Source organism: Euprymna scolopes, chromosome 26 (genome assembly GCF_053919585.1).
Source record: "Euprymna scolopes isolate OS-2025 chromosome 26, ASM5391958v1, whole genome shotgun sequence".
In the NCBI taxonomy this organism is placed as follows: Eukaryota; Metazoa; Mollusca; class Cephalopoda; order Sepiida; family Sepiolidae; genus Euprymna; species Euprymna scolopes.
In genome coordinates, this window is record NC_136507.1 from 73,453,595 (window position 1) to 73,476,022 (window position 22,428).

Below are 22,428 nucleotides of genomic sequence, written 5' to 3' on the forward strand. Positions count from 1 at the left end.
AAATTATACGTTCATATGTTAAGTTAAAAAATTTTAACTTTGCATTTATCATATTAAATCTTGATTTTAAATTTCCTACTTCATCACATAATGATGCTGACATTTTAAAATATTTCTGAGATATGACCCTTCAGTCAAGTTCTTTTTATTTATTTCACGTCTCTCTGCCATATGTTTATATATGTTGACTGTGAGATCAGTGTTTATCGGAATCAAAGAAATTGTTGTTTTTAGAAAGACTAGTCTAAATGTTGCAACATATAAAAGTTATATGTATTTTTAATTTATACTTATTTTTATTATATTTATTTTCCTGTGTTTAGATTAATTAAATTTAAAGCATTACTCATTTTCAAAGAAATTCTGGTTTTTAACGACACAACTAAATTTAAGGTGTTATTCATTTTCAAAGAAATTCTTGTTTTTAACGACACAACTAAATTTAAGGTGTTATTCATTTTCAAAGAAATTCTGGTTTTTAACGACACAACTAAATTTAAGGTGTTATTCATTTTCAAAGAAATTCTGGTTTTTAACGACACAACTAAATTTAAGGTGTTATTCATTTTCAAAGAAATTCTTGTTTTTAACGACACAACTAAATTTAAGGTGTTATTCATTTTCAAAGAAATTCTGGTTTTTAACGACACAACTAAATTTAAGGTGTTATTCATTTTCAAAGAAATTCTGGTTTTTAACGACACAACTAAATTTAAGGTGTTATTCATTTTCAAAGAAATTCTGGTTTTTAACGACACAACTAAATTTAAGGTGTTATTCATTTTCAAAGAAATTCTTGTTTTTAACGACACAACTAAATTTAAGGTGTTATTCATTTTCAAAGAAATTCTGGTTTTTAACGACACAACTAAATTTAAGGTGTTATTCATTTTCAAAGAAATACTTGTTTTTAACGACACAACTAAATTTAAGGTGTTATTCATTTTCAAAGAAATTCTGGTTTTTAACGACACAACTAAATTTAAGGTGTTATTCATTTTCAAAGAAATTCTGGTTTTTAACGACACAACTAAATTTAAGGTGTTATTCATTTTCAAAGAAATTCTGGTTTTTAACGACACAACTAAATTTAAGGTGTTATTCATTTTCAAAGAAATTCTGGTTTTTAACGACACAACTAAATTTAAGGTGTTATTCATTTTCAAAGAAATTCTGGTTTTTAACGACACAACTAAATTTAAGGTGTTATTCATTTTCAAAGAAATTCTGGTTTTTAACGACACAACTAAATTTAAGGTGTTATTCATTTTCAAAGAAATTCTGGTTTTTAACGACACAACTAAATTTAAGGTGTTATTCATTTTCAAAGAAATTCTGGTTTTTAACGACACAACTAAATTTAAGGTGTTATTCATTTTCAAAGAAATTCTGGTTTTTAACGACACAACTAAATTTAAGGTGTTATTCATTTTCAAAGAAATTCTGGTTTTTAACGACACAACTAAATTTAAGGTGTTATTCATTTTCAAAGAAATTCTGGTTTTTAACGACACAACTAAATTTAAGGTGTCATTCACTTTCAAAGAAATTCTTGTTTTTAACGACACAACTAAATTTAAGGTGTCATTCATTTTCAAAGACATTCTTGTTTTTAACGACACAACTAAATTTAAGGTGTTATTCATTTTCAAAGAAATTCTGGTTTTTAACGACACAACTAAATTTAAGGTGTTATTCATTTTCAAAGAAATTCTGGTTTTTAACGACACAACTAAATTTAAGGTGTTATTCATTTTCAAAGAAATTCTGGTTTTTAACGACACAACTAAATTTAAGGTGTTATTCATTTTCAAAGAAATTCTGGTTTTTAACGACACAACTAAATTTAAGGTGTTATTCATTTTCAAAGAAATTCTTGTTTTTAACGACACAACTAAATTTAAGGTGTTATTCATTTTCAAAGAAATTCTGGTTTTTAATGACACAACTAAATTTAAGGTGTTATTCATTTTCAAAGAAATTCTGGTTTTTAACGACACAACTAAATTTAAGGTGTTATTCATTTTCAAAGAAATTCTGGTTTTTAACGACACAACTAAATTTAAGGTGTTATTCATTTTCAAAGAAATTCTGGTTTTTAACGACACAACTAAATTTAAGGTGTTATTCATTTTCAAAGAAATTCTGGTTTTTAACGACACAACTAAATTTAAGGTGTTATTCATTTTCAAAGAAATTCTGGTTTTTAACGACACAACTAAATTTAAGGTGTTATTCATTTTCAAAGAAATTCTGGTTTTTAACGACACAACTAAATTTAAGGTGCTATTCATTTTCAAAGAAATTCTGGTTTTTAACGACACAACTAAATTTAAGGTGTTATTCATTTTCAAAGAAATTCTGGTTTTTAACGACACAACTAAATTTAAGGTGTTATTCATTTTCAAAGAAATTCTGGTTTTTAACGACACAACTAAATTTAAGGTGTTATTCATTTTCAAAGAAATTCTTGTTTTTAACGACACAACTAAATTTAAGGTGTTATTCATTTTCAAAGAAATTCTGGTTTTTAACGACACAACTAAATTTAAGGTGTTATTCATTTTCAAAGAAATTCTTGTTTTTAACGACACAACTAAATTTAAGGTGTTATTCATTTTCAAAGAAATTCTGGTTTTTAATGACACAACTAAATTTAAGGTGTTATTCATTTTCAAAGAAATTCTGGTTTTTAACGACACAACTAAATTTAAGGTGTTATTCATTTTCAAAGAAATTCTGGTTTTTAACGACACAACTAAATTTAAGGTGTTATTCATTTTCAAAGAAATTCTGGTTTTTAACGACACAACTAAATTTAAGGTGTTATTCATTTTCAAAGAAATTCTTGTTTTTAACGACACAACTAAATTTAAGGTGTTATTCATTTTCAAAGAAATTCTGGTTTTTAATGACACAACTAAATTTAAGGTGTTATTCATTTTCAAAGAAATTCTGGTTTTTAACGACACAACTAAATTTAAGGTGTTATTCATTTTCAAAGAAATTCTGGTTTTTAACGACACAACTAAATTTAAGGTGTTATTCATTTTCAAAGAAATTCTGGTTTTTAACGACACAACTAAATTTAAGGTGTTATTCATTTTCAAAGAAATTCTGGTTTTTAACGACACAACTAAATTTAAGGTGTTATTCATTTTCAAAGAAATTCTTGTTTTTAACGACACAACTAAATTTAAGGTGTTATTCATTTTCAAAGAAATTCTGGTTTTTAACGACACAACTAAATTTAAGGTGTTATTCATTTTCAAAGAAATTCTGGTTTTTAACGACACAACTAAATTTAAGGTGTTATTCATTTTCAAAGAAATTCTGGTTTTTAACGACACAACTAAATTTAAGGTGTTATTCATTTTAAAAGAAATTCTTGTTTTTAACGACACAACTAAATTTAAGGTGTTATTCATTTTCAAAGAAATTCTGGTTTTTAACGACACAACTAAATTTAAGGTGTTATTCATTTTCAAAGAAATTCTTGTTTTTAACGACACAACTAAATTTAAGGTGTCATTCATTTTCAAAGAAATTCTTGTTTTTAACGACACAACTAAATTTAAGGTGTCATTCATTTTCAAAGAAATTCTGGTTTTTAACGACACAACTAAATTTAAGGTGTCATTCATTTTCAAAGAAATTCTTGTTTTTAACGACACAACTAAATTTAAGGTGTTATTCATTTTCAAAGAAATTCTTGTTTTTAACGACACAACTAAATTTAAGGTGTCATTCATTTTCAAAGAAATTCTTGTTTTTAACGACACAACTAAATTTAAGGTGTCATTCATTTTCAAAGAAATTCTTGTTTTTAACGACACAACTAAATTTAAGGTGTTATTCATTTTCAAAGAAATTCTTGTTTTTAACGACACAACTAAATTTAAGGTGTTATTCATTTTCAAAGAAATTCTTGTTTTTAACGACACAACTAAATTTAAGGTGTCATTCATTTTCAAAGAAATTCTTGTTTTTAACGACACAACTAAATTTAAGGTGTCATTCATTTTCAAAGAAATTCTTGTTTTTAACGACACAACTAAATTTAAGGTGTTATTCATTTTCAAAGAAATTCTTGTTTTTAACGACACAACTAAATTTAAGGTGTCATTCATTTTCAAAGAAATTCTTGTTTTTAACGACACAACTAAATTTAAGGTGTCATTCATTTTCAAAGAAATTCTTGTTTTTAACGACACAACTAAATTTAAGGTGTTATTCATTTTCAAAGAAATTCTTGTTTTTAACGACACAACTAAATTTAAGGTGTCATTCATTTTCAAAGAAATTCTTGTTTTTAACGACACAACTAAATTTAAGGTGTCATTCATTTTCAAAGAAATTCTTGTTTTTAACGACACAACTAAATTTAAGGTGTCATTCATTTTCAAAGAAATTCTTGTTTTTAACGACACAACTAAATTTAAGGTGTCATTCATTTTCAAAGAAATTCTGTTTTTTAACAACACAATTTCATTTTATATGTTATAATTTTAAAAGAAATTTCTATTTTTAAGGACACAATTAAATTTCAGGTGTTATTTATTTCCAAAGAAATTGTTTTTAAGGACACAATTAAATTTCAGGTGTTATTAATTTTCCTAGAAATGGCTGTTTTTAAGAACACAACTAAATTTAAGGCCTTATTCATTCTCTGATTGAGATGCATTAATGTCTTATATTTCCAAATTTTTTATGTAAGGATTGATTATTTGTATTATTGAATTATTTTGACTACTGTTCTCATCTTGAGTGTTATTATTTGAGTGTAGATTCCGAGTTTGATTAGATACACTTGAAGAAAGTTTTCAGATTACATCGACCGAAACATTATGCAAATAACACTTAAAATCGGAATAATAGTCTGAAGAATACATTTGATGAAATGTAATAAATCTGAACTTTGTACTGAGTTATTATTTTCACATATAGGTGTTACTTTCTTTTGGGCTTGGAAATATTTCCATTTGTTAGAAATTTTTTGATTTAGTACTTATATGTTAAAAGTTGTTAGCTTTGAAATTGAGAAAGAAAGCGAATTCCAACGAAACAGAGAATGAAAGAATGTAATCAAATAAGGCCATTTGCATTTTAGAGCTAGTAGGAATCACTTGGCGATTAATTCTCCATAAACTAATGCATTTGATGAAATGTAACAGGTCTGATGAGATGATTAATTGTAAAGGGTTTGTATTACTGTACACATAGATTTGAAAAAGTTGTCAAAAAACAAATATATAACAAATAAATGTTATCAAAGGCAAGATAAGTTACTCTTCTACCAAACTGGATATATTTTTCGTGTTTTATTCAATTTAACATGTTTATTCAGCTCGAAAAGCATACAGTGTTTACCGATGTATTGGAAAATTGAAGATGGCGACCGATTCTCTCTTTAACACGGTAAGTTCAGGAAAAGGTGTTATAAATAATAAACTAGACAAAATACTATTAAAAACCACCGAATATATGTCAAGTTATGTCACGGTAACATATATTGAGCAAATTTCTAACAGTATTTTGTCTAGTTTATTATTTATTACACCTTTTTCCAAACTTACCGTGTTAAAGAGAGAATCGGCCGCCATCTTGAATTTTCCAATACATCGGTAAACACTGTATGCTTTTCGAGCTGAATAAACATGTTAAATTGAATAAAAACGCGAAAATTATATCCAGTTTGGTAGAAAAGTAACTTATCTTGCCTTTGATAACATTTATTTGTTATATATTTGTTTTTTGACAACTTTTTCGAATCTATGTGTACAGTAATACAAACCCATTGTAAAATATATTTTGATACTGATACTAATTTTATTCACTTTCTTTTTAGCTCCATCTGAAGTCTTAGAGTTGAAAGTTGAAGAAGTTGGAAAGAATATTTATAATCTGACATGGAAAAAACCCCGTGTTACAAATGGTCGTATTAGATTGTATCTGGTGAAAGGTATTGGTAGACAAGAAGGAACAAACGTAAGTATAAACAAAGGCGTTTGTTTTGATTTACATTCATATAGAATTAAATATAGAAGAGTTTATTCCAGTTTTTACTGAAATAATTTTATTAAAATATTGGAAAAATTTTCAAGTGTGTAATTTGATAATTCTATTTTATTAAAGAAAAATTGCTTTGTAATTGTCTGTATTTTTGAGATGAGTTGTTTTCATTGATTGAGATTGTCGGACTGACTTCCTCATCTTGGTTGTTATTGTCACAACGTTTCGGCCGTTTTGCCCTCCGGCCTTCGTCAGGTGAACGGTTTGTTAGGAGTCTCGAACCCAACCCTTTATTATTATTACGGGGGTACCGTGTTCGGACTCCAGCTAGGCTTTGGGACATAGTTGCTGATTCTCTGTTTTTCAATGTTACTTTTTCACTGCCTTCGTTCAGGATTGAACTCAGCACCTTTGGGTAACTGTAAACTTTGATACAACGTCTAGGACCACTCGGCCATATGTCACTAGGACAATTCTTAGTTGGTTTTTGTTAATGTTAAACCTATGTTGTTATTCAAGGTTTTCTCTCTCTATCAGAGGTGTCCAAATTGCATTCAGCTCTATGCTTGGTTTGCTCAGTAGGTTGTTATGTCCGAGCATGTGAGCTGTTTCTTTAAGTTTTCTCACTTTCCAGTGGGTCTCTCTGTTTATTATTTTTACTTCATCCCATAGGGGGCGATGATCCCCCCTCTCCATCCAGACATGGTTGGCTATACCAGATCATGTGAACTCAATAAGACCATCAATACAGTTCACAATGGAGAAAGAAAAAAAAAAAAGATAACCAACTGGCCTTCCTTGATATACTCATATCACGCACAGAGCATGGGTTTAAGACATCCGTATATCGCAAGCCTACCTTCACCGGACAATACCTAAACTTCAACTCCTATCACCCATACAGTATCAAACATGGAATCGCACGCTGCTTACAACATCGAGCAGAGACAATAAGTAGCGACACCATTACATACCACCAAGAAATGGTCAGGTTGAAGAATACCCTCCGTCGTAACAACTACCCCGATAGCATACTATCCACCAGACGTGTTAATAGTATAAGAGAGGAGAATGAAACCCAAAAACCTCCAACGGTCTGCCTATCATACATACGAGGCATCTCCGAAAAGATTCAGAGAATATGTGCCCCCTACAACATCGGGACGGTATTCAAAAGCGAGTCAACACTCAGACGACACCTGGTACGAGTGAAGCCCCGCATGGATAAGAACATGACCAAAAACTGCATATACTCCATCCCATGCAGTTGCAGAAAGGTTTACAAGGGTGAAACATGCCGCCCCCTTAAAGTAAGGGTGGAAGAACACCGAAAAGCGGTAACTAAAGGGGAGACGGAAAAATCGGGTATAGCCAACCATGTCTGGATGGAGAGGGGGGATCATCGCCCCCTATGGGATGAAGTAAAAATAATAAACAGAGAGACCCACTGGAAAGTGAGAAAACTTAAAGAAACAGCTCACATGCTCGGACATAACAACCTACTGAGCAAACCATGCATAGAGCTGAATGCAATTTGGACACCTCTGATAGAGAGAGAAAACCTTGAATAACAACATAGGTTTAACATTAACAAAAACCAACTAAGAATTGTCCTAGTGACATATGGCCGAGTGGTCCTAGACGTTGCATCAAAGTTTACAGTTACCCAAAGGTGCTGAGTTCAATCCTGAACGAAGGCAGTGAAAAAGTAACATTGAAAAACAGAGAATCAGCAACTATGTCCCAAAGCCTAGCTGGAGTCCGAACACGGTACCCCCGTAATAATAATAAAGGGTTGGGTTCGAGACTCCTAACAAACCGTTCACCTGACGAAGGCCGGAGGGCAAAACGGCCGAAACGTTGTGACAATAACAACCAAGATGAGGAAGTCAGTCCGACAATCTCAATCAATGAAAAATTGCTTTTTATAGACTTTAATTTTATAGGATCCTTATCATCTAAGCAGAAAAACAATAAAAAAAAACAATCCTGTTTAATCATAAAGTAAATGTAATCATAAAGTAAAGTAACGTTATTTTAAAAGTTAATAATAGGAACAGAATTGTTTAGATCAAATAACTATGAGTGATGTCATTTGTAATTTTTTTAATAAATAATGAACTAGCATTTTAAAAAATATTTTGTGACGTCACATGTTGTAGCAGTGAATTTTGAAAGCTTCCAGAGAATCACAGTTTTTTTTCTATTTTTTTGCCATAACTCTGACCAGCAGCAAAATCACACCCCTTGACTGTAGAGATCTCCAGTTCTGAAAAACTTTCTGCTCGCATAATTTCTTTCCTTGGATCACTTACCTTTGGAATTCCCTCCCTGTTCCCTGCTTCTCAGACTGAATTAACATGCAGAAATTAAATGTAAAGTGAACAAACATCTTGCTAACCCCCACCCCCTCCACACACACACTCTTAGGATGCCTTCTTTAAATCTGTCCCCTAACCAAAAATCACTTAATGAATTTTATTACAATTAGAATAAGGATTCTAGACAGAAGTTTTAGTAGGATTATATCTTGATTTTAATCTTCATAAGGGGACATAAAAGTGGTGCAAAACTGATTTGTTTTAAGCAATCAATTTTACCCACCCTGGGACGAGTGTTCTTATAGTTGTTATACATGGTCTATTGTAATTCTCAGTTTGGACCAAGTGGGTAAAGTTTCCACAGAATTATTTATCATTTTTTTTTTTTTTTCAATAACTGACCAATTAGCAGCAAAATCCCACCTCTTAACTGTGGAGATCTTCAGATGCTGAAAAATAATCTACTCTTATGACTTCTTTACTGAGACCATTTGCCTTTGAGATTTCCCCATTGCTCCCTGTTTCTTCAACATACAGAGATTTAAATGTAATGTGAACAAACATCTTGCTGCACAACTCCCCATTTAAATCTGACCTTTAATAAAAAATCATGCGATGGATTTTGATAAAAATAAAGATTCTAGATACAAATTTTATTAGCATTATATCTTGATTTTAATCTTCGTAAAGGGACATAAAATTAGTGCGAAACTGTTTGGCTGGGAGTTGGAGGTAATTTTATCTATCTTGGGACGGGTATTCTTCTAGTTGTTATACATAGTCTATTGTAATTCTCAGTTTTTACTGTTTTCTATGAGTTTCTATTCTATTTGTATCAAGAGTTAAGGTTGTCGGACTGACTTCCTCATCTTGGTTGTTATAGTCACAATGTTTCGGCCGTTTTGCCCTCCGGCCTTCATCAGGTGTTTTGTATCGAACTGGGGAACCGTTTGTTAGGAGTCTCGAACCCAACCCTTTATTATTATTACAGGGGTACCGTGTTCGGACTCCAGCTAGGCTCTGCTGTATAATAATTCTACCAGCAGACAAAGGCAATGCTACTGTGGTGATGGACATGTCGGAGTACTCTGAAAAAATGGTTGGTTGGTTGTTTTGTTTTACGGCATATCAACCCTTTTCAGGTTATTTAATGCCGAATCTGGTGATTTTGAAGAACGATTTTTTAATATAGTATATTTGTTTTTTAAGTCGTATTCTATTTAACCCATAGTTGGGACCCTAACAGGTGCTACCACTCCGGGTCAGAGTGGACCTGGGAGCAATGGCAATTAAAGGATGGCTACACACTCCCTAAGGCCTGCAAGCTGGGGCCCTCACCATCGGATATAGTTTAACGTCATATCCAGGACCCTGAAAAAATGGCAGGCCTAATTGCAGATGGTAGCTACGGTAAAATAAAGAAGGATCCAACTTTGAAAACCGAAAGAAAGCTGTTACAAATCCTTACCAAAAACAAGGAACACATCGCTCCGATGAGATATAGACAGTTGGTCCAGCATTACAGTAAGCTACCACATATGTATGATCTCCCCAAGACGGTATTCCACTCAAACCCATAGTGAGCTGCCGAGGCTCAGCATGCCACCCTCTGAGCAGGTACCTTGTGGATATAATAAACCCATTAGCAGGCAAGTCAGCAACACATGTAAAGAATTCTGCCCACTTCACGCAACTGATCAGGGGAGCACCCATCAGTACAAATCAAATGGTAAGCCCAGATGTGGTTAGCCTGTTCACTAAAGTCCCAACGAGTGAGGCACTAGCAGTAATTCAAGACAAACTAGCTGCGGACCTCTCCATAGAAGAGCGTACAAGTGTACCATTGCCAAACTTAATGGAAATGCTGACATTCTGCATAGAAACAATCTACTTCAGAATGGGTACTGACCTATATCGACAAGAGGAGGGGCTAGCTATGGGCTTGCCATTATCACCATTAATGGCGAACATATACATGGAATACTTCGAAGACATGGCCTTAGCTTCAGCTCCCTTAAAGTCAACCATGTGGCTAAGATACGTTGATGACACCTTCATACTCTGGCCCCATCAGGAAGACATCCAGGCTCTCCTAGACCATGTGAACTCAAGAAGGGCATCAATACAGTTCACAATGGAGAAAGAAAAAGATAACCAACTGGCCTTCCTTGATATACTCATATCACGCACAGAGCATGGGTTTAAGACATCCGTATATCGCAAGCCTACCTTTGCCGGACAATACCTTAACTTCAACTCTCATCACCCATACAGTATCAAACATGGAATCGCACGCTTCCTACATCGAGCAGAGACAATAAGTAGCGACACCATTACATACCACCAAGAAATGGTCAGGTTGAAGAATACCCTCCGTCGTAACAACTACCCCAATAGCATACTATCCACCAGATGTGTTAATAGTATAAGAGAGGAGAATGGAACCCAAAAACCTCCAACGATCTGCCTACCATATATACAAGGCATCTCCGAAAAGATTCAGAGAATATGTGCCCCCTACAACATCAGGACAGTATTCAAGAGCGAGTCAACACTCAGATGACACCTGGCACGAGTGAAGCCCCACATGGAGGAGAACATGACCAAGAACTGCATATACTCCATCCCATGCAGTTGCAGAAAGGTTTACAAGGGTGAAACATGCCGCCCCCTCAAAGTGAGGGTGGAAGAACACCGAAAAGCGGTAACTAAAGGGGAGACGGAAAAATCGGGTATTGCCAATCATGTCTGGATGGAGAGGGCGGACCATCGCCCCCTATGGGATGAAGTAAAAATAATAAACAGAGAGACCCACTGGAAAGTGAGAAAACTTAAAGAAACAGCTCACATACTCGGACATAACAACCTACTGAGCAAACCAAATGTAGAGCTGAATGCAATTTGGACACCTCTAATAGAGAGAGAAAACCTTGAATAACAACATAGGTTTAACATTAACAAAAACCAACTAAGAATTGTCCTAGGGACATATGGCCGAGTGGTCCTAGACGTTGTATCAAAGTTTACAGTTACCCAAAGGTAATCCTGAACGAAGGCAGTTAAAAGTAACATTCAAAACAGAAAATCAGCAACTATGTTCCAGAGCCTAGTTAGAGTCCGAACACGGTACCCGGTAATAATAATAAAGGGTTGGGTTCGAGACTCCTAACAAACGGTTCCCCAGTTCGATACAAAACACCTGATGAAGGCCGGAGGGCAAAACGGCTGAAACGTTGTAACTATAACAACCAAGATGAGGAAGTCAGTCCGACAATCTCAATAAATGAAAACACCTCATCTCAAAAATACAGACAAGAGTTAAGGTGTGAAAAACAAAATGTTACCAAAGGCAAGATAGTTACTCTTCTACATACTTGGATAAGTTTTACTGAAAAACAAGTAGTATCAAGTCTGTTTAGTTTAAAATTAGAATAAGGATTCTAGACATAAGTTTTAGTAACATTCTATCTTTATTTTAATCTTCATAAGGGGACATAGAAGTTGTTGAAAACTGTTTTGTTATGGGCAATCAATTTTACCTATCCCAGGACTGGTGTTCTAGTTTATATAATCAGTTTTTACTTTTTTCTCTAAGTTTTTTTTTTTTTATTATTATATCAAGTTACTTACTAATTTTATGGTTCAATTTTTTTTTTTTTTTTTTTAAATTCTTTTTGCAGGAACATCATGTTTTACTTTTCAATTGTTCAGATGAATTTCAAGAAATTGAGCTCAAACCAGGATATGTGTATAACATAACAGTAAGTTGTCAGATAAATGCTTTTTTTTTTTTTTTTAATAATAACTGGAAATGTTGTAAAGTAGACCTTTATGCTAAGCCCTATCGAATGCCTTTGATATGTCAAGAGATGTTCTTGAGAGGAAACCCCCGTTGATAGATTCACTGATCTTATGTGAAAATACAGTCAATACATCACATGTAGATTTTGCAGGATGGAAACCATATTGCTTGTCCCTGAATAGGTTGTTTTTGCTGAGATGGTTGATAATTTCTTTATTTAACATAGATTCAAGCAACTTTCTGATGACACTCAGAAAACTAATTGGTCTGTACTGAGATGCAGAAGACCAATATCCTGTATTTTTAAATACTGGTCAAACTAATGAGGTTTTCTGATGTATTGAGGAGTATTTCTCCTTTAGGGATTGATTGAACAGCTTTGCAAGAAATTTCAACATGCTTGATAGAAAAAAATGGATCTGTTGTTTAAACGGAAGTTTTAACGGAAAACAATTTAATAGGGGATGATCTCTTCCCTAAAACCCCTTTCTTACAGAAGAAACACTACTAGTCTTTCTCTACTCTAACATTACTTCCATGTTAAGTGCTCGACTGAGCTTTAATCTTTGCCCCCCCCCCCTTTAAACATTCAGATCAAAAACTCGTTTTCTACTAACACTGCAAAGAACTTGTTTACCAAAAATCAAATGGAACTTCCATGAACAGAGTTTCTTTCCAAGAACTCCTCAAATGCAGAAGACGTTGCCACAAGACTGCTTTTTTACAGACTACAACATAGTGGTTTTTCATTGGAAATATAGTTGGATCTTTCTATTGCTCCAGGAAATACCAGATTCATGATGCAATCCTTTACTCATATAAGAGTCAGACATAGTCCAAGATAGCGTATTGGTCAACTGAGCTTCAATCCTTACCCCCCCCCTTAAGCATTCAAATCAAAAACTCCTCTTTTTACTGTGACGAACATGTGCGGAAGCGTACAAGAATTGTATGCCAGTGTATGAGTTGGGCCTATCTGCAGCGTAAAGTGAACCCAGGACCTTTCGATTGCAAATCAAAAGTCTACTAATGAGCTACATCCATCCTACCCACAGCGACGATTGAGTTTCGCCCAATGGCTATAAAAAAAAAAAGCTGGTAATTCATTCGGAGGCAGTTGAAAAGAATTTCTCTGGCAATGTGTCGTATGTTACTGCGTTCGTGATCATGTCATGGCGTGTCAATTCGACGGTATTATTCAAGATCTTGTGTCGATCGACAGTATTATTCAATATCGTGGGATTGTGTCGTCTCCATCTGACGATGTTGTCCAGGATCGTGTCTTATTTTGACACCAACATCTCTGCTTGTTGCATATCCAGTAGACAATCGTTTGCCCTATGATTGAGTCCATTACAATTATAACACCACCGTGAAATATCCATCTCCTTAGGTATGATTGTGTTGACTGTGTAGCTAATCCAACTTACTTTGGAATTCCCATGCAATTCTTTAAAATGGCACAAGCACACACCAGCATGTGTGACAGATCTAGGTTATCCATCCGGGAGGATACTTGTAACAAGTCTTCCGCATGTTCAGGCCATCCAGCAATGAATGCACATTGTAGACATTGATCCGATACGCCACCAAACAGGACCGCAAGCCTGCTTAGTTCTACCAAAAATATGTCGACTGTTTCACCTGTTTGGAGGCATCGTGCTGCATACTGTTTCCATGCAGTGAAGGGATCCAAAGCAAACATTGTATACAGTATTTTCTTTATACAGTCAAAATCCGCCTACTTTTTCTCACTTAATTGCTAGTACACAGCATATACACCGCCTGACAAGCGCATCGGAATGACGCACTCGATGCGCTTCACCCTACTCAGCTGACATATCAGTTCAGCTTTCTCCAATCACTCCACTATGGACTGCCTGGATTCACTGCCATTAAATGCTGGTATGAACTTTGGGTCAAAGGTCATGATGGCTGAAATAGCTTGTTGCTTCATGAGGGAAGAGAATAGGCCAAAAGAAAAAAGTATAAATATGTATATATATTTATATCACACATGGCAGCATGGTCCTGAGCAAGTTCATCCACGCAATTCCAAACACCTCCGATGATTCGGCTTGACACGATCCCAAACAACACTTCGAATCGACACTATCCCGAGAATAACATCGTCAAATCGACACATGATACCGAACAACACGATCCCGAACAATACCGTTGATTGACACAACATGATCGCAAACATCACCGTCAATCAACCGTGTTGTTTGCAATCGTATCATGTCAATTCAATGGCGTTGTTCGGGATTGTGTTGTGCCATGTCGATTCCATGGTGTCATTTGGGATGGTGTTGTGTTGGGTCAGCGGCATTGTTCGGGATCATGTTGTGCCGAATTGTCGGTGGTGTTCGGGATTGTATGGACAAACTTGCTCGGGATCATGCTATGACATTGGATATAAATATATATACATATTTATATTAATTTTTATTTATTGCGGACTATTATTCTCATCTTTATTAGTTGTTGTTTCAAGTGAAACAACAACTAAAGATGAGAATGATAGTCCACAATAAATAAAAATTAATACAAAAAATACTCATCTCAATAATGAATTCCAATTGAAAGAGTACAAAATAGACTTCGTGGCTTAGTGGGGGATGCCATTTTCTCTACCCTGCAACCTCTCTCCCACAGAAGAGGAGTTTTGCGACCCTATCCTTGTTTTATCGTTATTTCCATGGCAGGTGCTCGTCTGAACTCCAATCTCTGGTCCCCCTCACCAATCTTTCACGAAAAACACCCGTCTAGCTGAATCCACTGTAAAAAATTTCCCCCACTCTTTATCTGTGCCTAAATCAAAACGTGGATTCCATGAACAAAGCTTCTTTCTTAGAACTGCACGCCTGTGGACTCTGTTCCGTCTGCCTGCTTCCCACCTGACTACAACTTGGATGTCTTCAAGTCCAACGTTAACAAATTCCTAATGAACCGCCCCCTTAAGTAAACACTTCATCAAATCTCCACACTAACGTACTGTACTTGCAATAACCCTTATCCCTGAGTGGCTTCCGGGCCTTGATAAGTGGTGACCATGTAAAAAAAACAAAAAAACAAATCATATTTATATTTTTTTGGTGTTCTCTCTTCCCTTGTGAAGCAACATTTATCACCACTGCAAAGAACTTCATTTTCTTCTTCTGTGTACATAAAATTAAAACTTCCATGAACAGAGTTTTTTTCCAAGAACTCCTCACATGCAGAAGACGTTGCTGATAGACTATTTTCCTACAGATTACATCAGTGGTTTTCAAGTCCAATGCTAACAAATACATGTCAAGACGTCTTCTTAAACTTTGCCCATTTACTCTATTGTGCTTAATCCTTTCCTAGTGTTACTCCATCATTCAACTGATAATCTTATTAACCTTTATCCTTGATCAGCTTTTGGCCTTGGTAAGTGATAATCCATTATTATACAAAAAAAAAAAAATGGATGAAAAATCAAATACTCGTGTTTTCCATAATCATTTTTTTAACATAGTTTGAACAGATAATAACTTTAAAGATATTTCTAATCCTCTTAAGATTGGACAAGGATTGAAACCTTGATTAACCTGTTCACATTTCATTTTGTTAGCTTATTCTTATAATACATTTACTTAACTTTTTTATTTTTAACCAGGTAAAAGCATTCACTGTTAAGGAAGGTCCAGGCCAAAGTATAATTTTCACTTCCAAAACCTATGGTAATTATTTTTCTTCATTTTTTTTTCTTCTATTTTTATACAAATACTAACAAAACTATTTGTCTTATTTGCCTTATTTGTTGGTAAGACAAAACTTTGCCTTATTTGTTAAGACAAATTAATAATGGAAAGTTCCCAATTGGTTGACAAAGTTGATAAATTGTCTGATTATAGTCTCTGGGGTATATGGTTATCAGAGGGGCGTGTGGGGTATATGTTAGAAAGAAAAAAAACAAAAAAAACGTACCGGGCGTATCTGCATTGCTCTTTGGGAAAGGAAAGGATACCTAGTTCATTTATATACACCAAGGGCATCTTGGAAAGGCAGGGCATGATGGGAGAAGCTATTTTTTTTTTTCCTGTCTCTTCCTTTTTTTTTTTCTCTAGATAGGATATAAAAGCTGGGAAAATTATTCACTTGCGGTCGTTCGAACGTACGGTTAATTTGCGTGTCAGTGGGAAGAAAGAAAGACGGATTTTCTACGAACGTCGAAACTGGAAGAGAAAAAGGATTGTCAATTTTTTTTTCTTGTACGTGCCGAGAGTGTTGCAAGCTGAAGAAGAAAAACCTTTTTTTTTTTTTTGCATGAACATTTAACGGTATTCGGCAGTTAAAAGGAAAACTAATTTCAATACTAGAAGCTATTTCGGCATATCAAACAGGTTAACATGGCTGACTGGAGACTCTCAACTCAGATGTTGAGACCCTTCACTGGGGAGGGTGACCTAATTAAATGGCTGGAAAAATTAAAGATGGTGGCAAGGTTGCAAAAAGTCGAAGACGTGGTCACCCTGCTGCCGCTCTACTTAGAGGGGGAAGCCCTCACTATTTACCAGCAGATGCACAATGAAGATAAGGGAGACCTTGCCTCAGTGGAGCAAAGATTGAAATTGGCTTTCACTGAGAGTCCATTTGAAGCACTTGGCAAGCTTGCAAGTTTGAGGTGGACTGGCGAGTCTGTTGACGTCTTTGCTGCGGAAATCAGGAGACTGGCAGGATTGGCTGGTTACATGGGGAGGAGCCTAGAGATGATGGTAAAGCTATACCTAGTGAACAGCTTCCCAGAAGAAATCTCCGCAAACATGCAGAGAATCACTGACATCAATACAATGGAAGTGGACGATCCCTTGGTCCACGCTAGAGTCCTAGTCAAGAATGTCAAGGGCCCAATTGTGGCTGCAGCTGTGAGTGGAAATAAGTGCATGAGGCCCCATTTGAATAACGAGAGACAGGCAGCGAGGCGACAGGAGGGGAGATCTGCCATCAAGTGCTTCCGATGCCAGGGTCCTCACCTGCTCAAAGACTGCAAAGAGCCTAGACCGGGGGGGTCACCTGCTACCGATGTGGATGAGTGGGGCACATTAGCCGCTATTGCGTTGCTACATGGGATCAGGGAAACGAGTAAAGGGGAGCCATTGTGCCATAGGTTCCCCCTTCTATGTGGAAATGGCGCACAACGAAACATTGCCTCAGTTACCGGTAGTAGTCAATGGGAAGAGAGCCATGGCCCTTGTTGACTCAGGCTGCACCACAACATTGGTAACGAAGAATGTCGCTAAATCATGGAATGGAGCCAGGAGTATTAAGACCATGGATGGCAGGGAGGTGAAATGCCTAGGAGAGACAGCAGTGGAAGTACTGGTGCAAGGTGTGCCTATTGGACTATGAGCCCTGGTGTTGGATCGTCTGGTTGGTGATGTTGATGTGGTTTTAGGTGTAAGTGCGATCAACCAACTGGGGGAGGTGCTACGTTGAGAGGGGGCCAAGTAACTTTCAGACGCCTGGCAGGAGTGGAAGGTGATAGAAATATCAGAATGCAAAAACCGGAGGCTTGCTGCATTGAGGACGAGGATTTTCTGGCGAGGGTCGATGGCGAGAGGTACATAGTGAAATGGAAATGGATCTCCGGGCCTCCGGAACTACGAAACAAGGTAAGCTGCTACGAGAAAACACTGCGAGGAAACATAAGAAAAGGATTTGAGGAAGAAGTGGAGAGGTGGATAGGGGAGGGAATTCTGAAATCGTAGACAGGGGAAGAAAAAGGAGTGCTACCATTACTGGCGTTTGTTCAACCCACAAAGAACAAAGTTAGACGGTACTGGATTTCAGAATTAAACAGATACGTAGCCTGCCACACTAGAAAGGGGATTGATGTATGCGAAGAGGTTATGAGAAAATGGAGGAGGATGGAGCGGGCCACTAAGATTGTCGACCTGAAGTCGGCTTATCTCCAGATCCATGTAGATGAAAAACTCTGGCAACATCAATTGGTCCGGTACAAGGGGAAGATGTATTGCCTGACGAGGTTAGGCTTTGGGCTGAGCTCAGCCCCCAAAATTATGACTGTTGTGCTGAAGACGTTGCTGAGTAATGACTGTACAGTGGACAAGGTCACTAGTTCATACATTGACGACATTCTCATGGAGGAAGCAGAGGTGACAGCGGAGAAAGTGAGAGGCCATATCGCGAGGTATGGGTTGACTGCAAAACCGGCAGAGTCCCTAGATGGAGGAGCGGCGTTGGGGTTGAAACTATGCTGAGATGGCAAAGGAAGACTTGTCTTTAGACGAGGGAATGCAATACCCGAAATCGGAACCGACCTGACAAAATGAGAACTCTTCTCGGTCTACAGGAGACTGGTGGGACACTATCCGATCGCTGGCTGACTCAGGATAGTGTGCAGCTTTATTAAATGACAAATGGGCACTGATGGCTGGGAGGGCCGTGTGATGAAGGAGGTCATGAACATGCTACAAGAAATTATCGCGAGAGTGACGAAAGAAGACCCAGTAAATAGGGAATGGTACATCAGCGGTAGAGATGTGGGAGTGATTTGGTGCGATGCCAGCAGTCTGGCATTGGGCGTCATATTAGAGATGGGAGGTGTAACTGTGGAAGATGCGGCATGGCTAAGAAAGAAAAACAACTATTCCCATATCAACGTAGCCGAACTAGAGGCCGCTATGAAAGGAATCAATCTGGCTCTAAAGTGGGGATTGAAAACGCTTGAAATCAAATCCGATTCGGCAACAGTAGTTTCATGGATCAGGTCGGCAGTGACTGGCGATAAGAGAGTTAGGACCAGAGGTGCTGCAGATATACTGATCAAGCGCAGGCTTGGAGCACTTGCAGATTTGATAGCAGAATTCCAGTTGAAGGTATCTGTAGTGCTGATCCCATCAGAAAAGAACAAAGTAAATTCGATGACACAGGTAAAGAAGGTCTAACTGCAAGAGAGAAAGGAGATTTCCTCAGTATGCTGTGCAAGGGAGGAGGTTAAAAAGTTACATGAACTGCACCACTTTAGTCGAGAACGAACGTTATTCCTGGCAAGAGAGGTTTACCCGGAAACCACCGAGAAGGAGGTCAGGGAGGTAGTGGAGCACTGTCAGGGGTGCCAATCGATAGACCCCGAACCATCCAGACACGAAGCAGGAGAGTTGCACATTGCGGAGGACTGGAAGCGATTGGCCATTGATATGACCCATTATCGCCATAAGCTGTATCTGTCGATGGTCGACTGTGGACCGGGGAAGTTTGCCATATGGAGAGAGATCAGGGCAGAAGCTGCATGGGCGATCGGAGGGGTCATCGAAGAAATATTTTTGGAGAGAGGGCCGGTTGAGGAACTGTTAATGGACAATGGCCCTGCTTTCCGATCAGAAGCCTTTAAAGAGGTGTGTGATAAGTGGGGAGTAAGCCAATTTTTTAGGGCAGCGTATCGGCCGAGTGGCAATGGGATAGTGGAGAGGAATCATCGCACCATCAAGGCTGCTGCTGAAAAAAGCAACATTTCACCCATGGAGGCGGTGTTTTGGTACAACATCTCACCGAAAACCAGACAAGATGAGACAACTGTGCCTCATAGAGCCATCTTCGCATATAAGTGGTGGCATCCGTGCAACAAAACGGTAGGAATTGAGGGTGAAGAAGCTACCATTAAAGTGGGCGAGGAGGTGTGGGTGAAGCCCCCCAATGCAAAATGTACCACTCGCTGGGGGAGGGGGGTCATAACAGGAACGCAGTCGAAGAACAAGGTAATGGTGAATGGCGTTCCCCAGCATATCCTAGACCTGTGTCATGTAACCCTGCCGGTGCGCACTGATGGCAGTGAAGAGGAGGAAGTCGAGAAACTAACGATGCACCCCAATTTGACTTAGCCCCACATTGTGGTTCTTTACAACAGGACGAGAATGTCTGTAGTGAACCTGAAAACGTTAACCTCCAAGAAGTTGTCCCCCAGAGGCCTCAACATGGGAGGAGGAGGCCTGCTTGGATGAAGGAGTATGAAGTGTCTTATTGATCTCGAAGATCAGAGGGGCGTGTGGGGTATATGGTTAGAAAGAAAAAAACAAAAAAAAATCGTACCGGGCGTATCTGCATCGCTCTTTGGGAAAGAAGAAGGAAAGGATGGCTAGCTCATTTATATACACGAAGGGCATCTTGGGAAGGCAGGGCATGATGGAAGAAGCTTTTTTTTTTTCCTGTCTCTTCATTTTTTTTTTTTTCTAGATAGGATATAAAAGCTGGGAAAATTGTTCACTTGCGGTCGTTCGAACGTATGGTTAATTTGCGTGTCAGAGTGGGAAGAAAGAAAGACGGATTTTCTACGAACGTCGAAACTGGAAGAGAAAAAGGATTGTCGTTTTTTTGTACGTGCTGAGAGCATTGCAAGCTGAAGAAGAAAAACCTTTTTTTTTTTTTTTTTTTGCATGAACATTTAACGGTATTCGGAAGTTAAAAGGAAAACTTTAATTTCAATACTAGATGGTCTTATTGTACAAGGTTTAAAAAAAGTCTGCATTTTCTGGCATTTTTATTAAAAATTGTCTTTAACTAAAACTTTGCAATTTTTAAAAGCTGAAAGGTGATGACTGAGGATCGATTGTGCTTAGGAAATAATAGGCTTGATCAGTGCTTCATGTTTCTAAATATTTTACTGAACAATTGTTTTCAATCAGTCTAGTGTATAATTCTATAATTATCCATCCATTCTATAATTTTTAAAAGCTGAAAGTGGTGGGTGAAGATCAATTATGTTAAGGAGTTTTAGTCATTACTTGAACAACTTCAAGAATTAACTGTCTGAGCAGGTCTTTATTAATTTCTCTTTCAAATTTTTTCCTATCAGTTTCTCATGGGAGAAATTATCAGTAACTCAAAACTACTCTCTACGAATATGTTGCTGAAATTCACAACTGAAGTTGGACTCTGCAATGTGTAGTGGAGTACAGAATCATATTTTGGTTTAACATCTATGATTAGTTTTTATTAATTTGAATGGCTTTTTGAAATTGACTTCCAGGCTAACCTATCTCTAACCAGGTCTTCATTTATTCCTCTTTCTTTCCAATACATTCTTAGCAATTTCTTTGATGTTTATTTCCTTCCCCTGCCAGCTCACCACACAATCTCAACTATTTTACATCTACTAATCCAAGAACTATCTCCGATTCTTTCAATATGACCAAATTAACTTTTAGGTGCCCCTCCCTCTTATGCAAACAATTGTCTTTTCTATATAAAAAAAAAATGTTCATTTCACCATTTTGTTTCTCCCCTCATTTTCAGCTCCAGAATTTAAACCGAATTTATCACGTAACATGATACAACCAAACAAATCTAAAACTGGACTACGTTCATTCGTCGTGGAATTTCCCACAAATCCTTTTACGGAAGAGAACGGACAAATTCTTAACTATACAGTGATTGTGGCCACCACGAATGAAACTGGTGGAAATGGACCTAGTGTGCTTCCCAATTGGTACCAGTTCAATAAGAACCCATCGATTAATGCCTACCAGCCGATAAGTAATTGCACGGATCTATACAAAGTGGGTAACACGTGTGACAAAAAGATGAAAGTTTCGAGTAAAAGCAAACGTAGTACGGAGATTCAATCAGTGAAATTTGAGATTGGTGTGGATGATTGTTCAAAAGAAAACACTTCGTATTGTAATGGTTATTTAGAAGCGGGTACAAAATATTATGTGAAAGTGCGTGCTTATACTCGGGATGCATTTCAAGACACACCTTTCTCAGAAGCAATCTCTACCGAACGTGAAGGTTAGTATTTAATTTCATACAAAATATCATATTGATTTGTTTTTTCACCTTAGTTTGCTTTTTTGGTGAATTGTTGTTGCATAATTCAACCTTGTGTTTGGGGCCCTACAGTAGCGATTGAGTAGATTAACTAGTTAAATATGCAATTTACATAGCTAAGCTTAAGGAATTGTAGAAAAAAATAGTTCTGAAAACAAATGAATAGAAATTAAATATTTGACAAGAAAAAAATTTACAAACGATACAATGGCAAACAACCATTATTTTAAACACATCGATGAAATTGTTGTAGCATACTTCAACCTTCTTTAATTGAAAGCCATATTTAATTTCAGAAGAGTTTCCAATGGGTAACTATTCTGTACAAGGAGATGAAGCATTTTCAGTGGGTAACTGTTCTGTGCAAGTCCTGGACTTTATAATTTTGCAGGCAAAGAGCAAAGGATCTTGTGTTGACACGAAAAAATTATGTGCTGGAATGTTAAGATTCAATATTTTTCTGGAGCAATTCTGGTT

At 36.7% G+C, this 22,428-nt stretch overlaps 1 protein-coding gene across 1 annotated transcript in view; it reads left to right on the plus strand.

The window, feature by feature from the left end:
- LOC145248182 (tyrosine-protein phosphatase 10D-like) overlaps window positions 1-22,428 on the plus strand; it is a 236,166-nt gene that overhangs the window by 174,342 nt on the left and 39,396 nt on the right. The window contains exons 14-17 of the mRNA XM_080110035.1: window positions 5,849-5,988; window positions 12,014-12,094; window positions 15,782-15,845; window positions 21,418-21,912. Coding sequence (XP_079966161.1) covers window positions 5,849-5,988; window positions 12,014-12,094; window positions 15,782-15,845; window positions 21,418-21,912 — 780 coding nt within the window. The remainder of the gene's footprint in view (window positions 1-5,848; window positions 5,989-12,013; window positions 12,095-15,781; window positions 15,846-21,417; window positions 21,913-22,428) is intronic.